Here is a 2,500-nt window from a genome sequence, read left to right on the forward strand (position 1 = left end):
CTTGCTGGACCAGCCGGTGGCTGGCCTGTCTGTCAGAGGGTGTGTGCGTGTGTGTGTGTCTCCTTGTGCTCATCATCTTATACTTCACTGAGCAGCATCTTCAGGGTAAAAGTTCCTTTGCAGCCACACAACCTGCTGACCCTCACACTGACCCCTGACCTCTCACTTCTGTCATGTTGACCCTGTGACCCCTGGGGACGTTCTGAAGTCATGAAACAGATCCGATCTCGTTTCACCTGTTTGGATCTTATTGGGTTAAAGGTCGTGTTTATTGCGTTCATCTTGCTCGTCCGTTGCACACAGCAGGTTTGACCTTTGGGAAACCCCATCAGTCACGTTTAGTTTCTATGGTGATGAAGACCCTGCAGACTAGTAGATTGTACAACAGGAGGATTAATAGTTAAACATTGTGGAGACGCAAAAAGAACATTGTGAAGAAGCGACGAGGAAGAGGAAGGAAGATGAAGATAGAGGGAGAGAGAAGGAAGGAAACGAGGATGGGAGGAAGCGGACCAAGAGCAGATATCAGTGATGTTTCAGCTTAAAGGTGCATTACGCAAGATTCTGCCCTGCCATGATGGAGGAATGGAAAGAATCCCCCGCTACAGATTTCACATTTATTGACCAAATTCCTGCTGAACAATTGTGTGTGTGTGTGTGTGTGTGTGTGTGTGTGTGTGTGTGTGTGTGTGTGTGTGTGTGTGTGTGTGTGTGTGTGTGTGTGTGTGTGTGTGTGTGTGTGTGTGTGTGTGTGTGTGTGTGTGTGTGTGTGTGTGTGTGTGTGCGCTCTGAGCCGCTGCGTCTCACTGTGACATTTATCGACAGCAGATGACTCAGCGTTTTCATCACAACACTGTGTGTGTTTGTGTGTTTCTGCTTGAGTTTAATTACGGTTGCCCTTATTTTTCTTCCTCCTCTGGCTGGCGTCTTCACGTCACTCATGGCAGGTTTGATGATGCGAGGCGCGGTCACCTTAGCAACGGCTCTGACGCCTCCGTCAGCCCAGCGCTCTGAGATCAGCTGATGACGCGACGCCACATTCCCCTGAGTGTTCACGCTCAGTGTGAACCTGAGCACCGTGCCGCATTATGCAACACGCAACACAACGCATGTGTGTCACATGGCCTCTGTTTGCACCGCGTGTGCGTGTGTTTTCTGGGTTGTGGATGGGGAGTATGGAACGCTTCATTAGTTATGGAACATATTTAGCGTGTGTGTGTGTGTGTGTGCTGTACAAGCCGTCCCAGTGGTCTGGTCACAATGTGGCAAGGTGTGTGTGTGTGGGTGTGTGTGCTTTATCTATAAAGAGGTCAAAGTTGGACCAAATAAAGTCATAAATCAAAGTGATATAAATCTGATGAACATTATTTAATTAATTTATTACCTTAAACACCTTTCGCACACACACACACACACACACACACACACAGTGTTTCACTAATATTTAGGTAAAGCAGACCTCTCTCTCTCTCTCCCAACAGCCTCCACCTTGAACGGTTACATAACCACGACTGAAACACACCGCGCCTCAGCAGCATCCTCACACACACACACACACACACACACACACACACACACACACACACACACACACACACACACACACACAGCCAGCACTCAAAGGAGAGAGCAGACAGGAAGTGAGAGGGAAAAGAAGGAGATGAAAGCGAGGTCATCGATTAAAGAGAGAGGGAGGGAGGCGTGTTCTTGTTTGTCATCACAGATTGGTCGTTGGCTCAATTAGGCCTGTGAGCTTGTGTGTGTTTGTTGTTTGGCGTAGGTCCAATTATCTTTTCATCCGTGCTTGTGTGTGTGTGTAGTTGTGTTCCTTGGCGCGTGTGTGTCATAGTTTGCGTCTGGTCTGGTGTTGCGTAAGCGTCCGTGTTCATGATCCAGCTCTTACATAAGCCTCAGATCTGGTTCAGTGTGTCTGTGGCACAACAACACCAGAGAGGAAGAGGAGGAGGAGGGGGAGGGAGAGGTGACTAAGCAGAGAGCGGAGACAGTGGCCAGGAGGACAGAGGAGATAAGGAGGTGAAGGAGGCACTCTGTGAGGTTTCACCCTTCAGGTTCTTGTTTCCTGTATGAGGTTAAAGTTCAGCCAAACTTTAAACTGAAGACCAGACGTGAAGCTCTGAGGCTCAGCTGAGCTCCTTCATGTCAATAAGACCAACATGTCCTCTGGGCAAACATCACAAACTGCTCTTAAAGGGACAGAACGCACTTCCTGTCTCCATGTCTCCATGCTGTGAGGGGACGTAGAGCCAGTTACTGTGTGTGTGTGTGTGTGTAAAATGTAAACACGCTTCTAAAGTAATGAACCAACCCTGTGGTCTCCCTCACACAGACCAGTCCCACGGCGCCCCCTTCAGCTCCCAGAATGAGGCGCAGGGCGGCGACCCGGCGGGGTGGCAGTGCACCACGCCCCCGTACACCTCGCCATCGGGGGAGATGGCGGCCCGCCCGACCCCCCTGAAGCCTCGCTCCAGGCCGGCCGGCC

General features: G+C 50.4%; 1 protein-coding gene across 1 annotated transcript in view; it reads left to right on the forward strand.

Annotated features, from left to right (window-relative positions):
• The window catches only part of LOC142988271 (helicase ARIP4-like), a 15,099-nt gene that overhangs the window by 4,550 nt on the left and 8,049 nt on the right, over positions 1-2,500 (forward strand). The window contains exon 2 of the mRNA XM_076137392.1: positions 2,348-2,500. This exon is cut by the window's right edge and continues 79 nt beyond it. Coding sequence (XP_075993507.1) covers positions 2,348-2,500 — 153 coding nt within the window. The remainder of the gene's footprint in view (positions 1-2,347) is intronic.

This window comes from Genypterus blacodes, unplaced genomic scaffold (assembly GCF_046128005.1).
Source record: "Genypterus blacodes isolate CSIRO-AG114 ecotype Tasmania unplaced genomic scaffold, CSIRO-AGI_Gbla_v1 ptg000309l_1, whole genome shotgun sequence".
Lineage (NCBI taxonomy): Eukaryota > Metazoa > Chordata > Actinopteri > Ophidiiformes > Ophidiidae > Genypterus > Genypterus blacodes.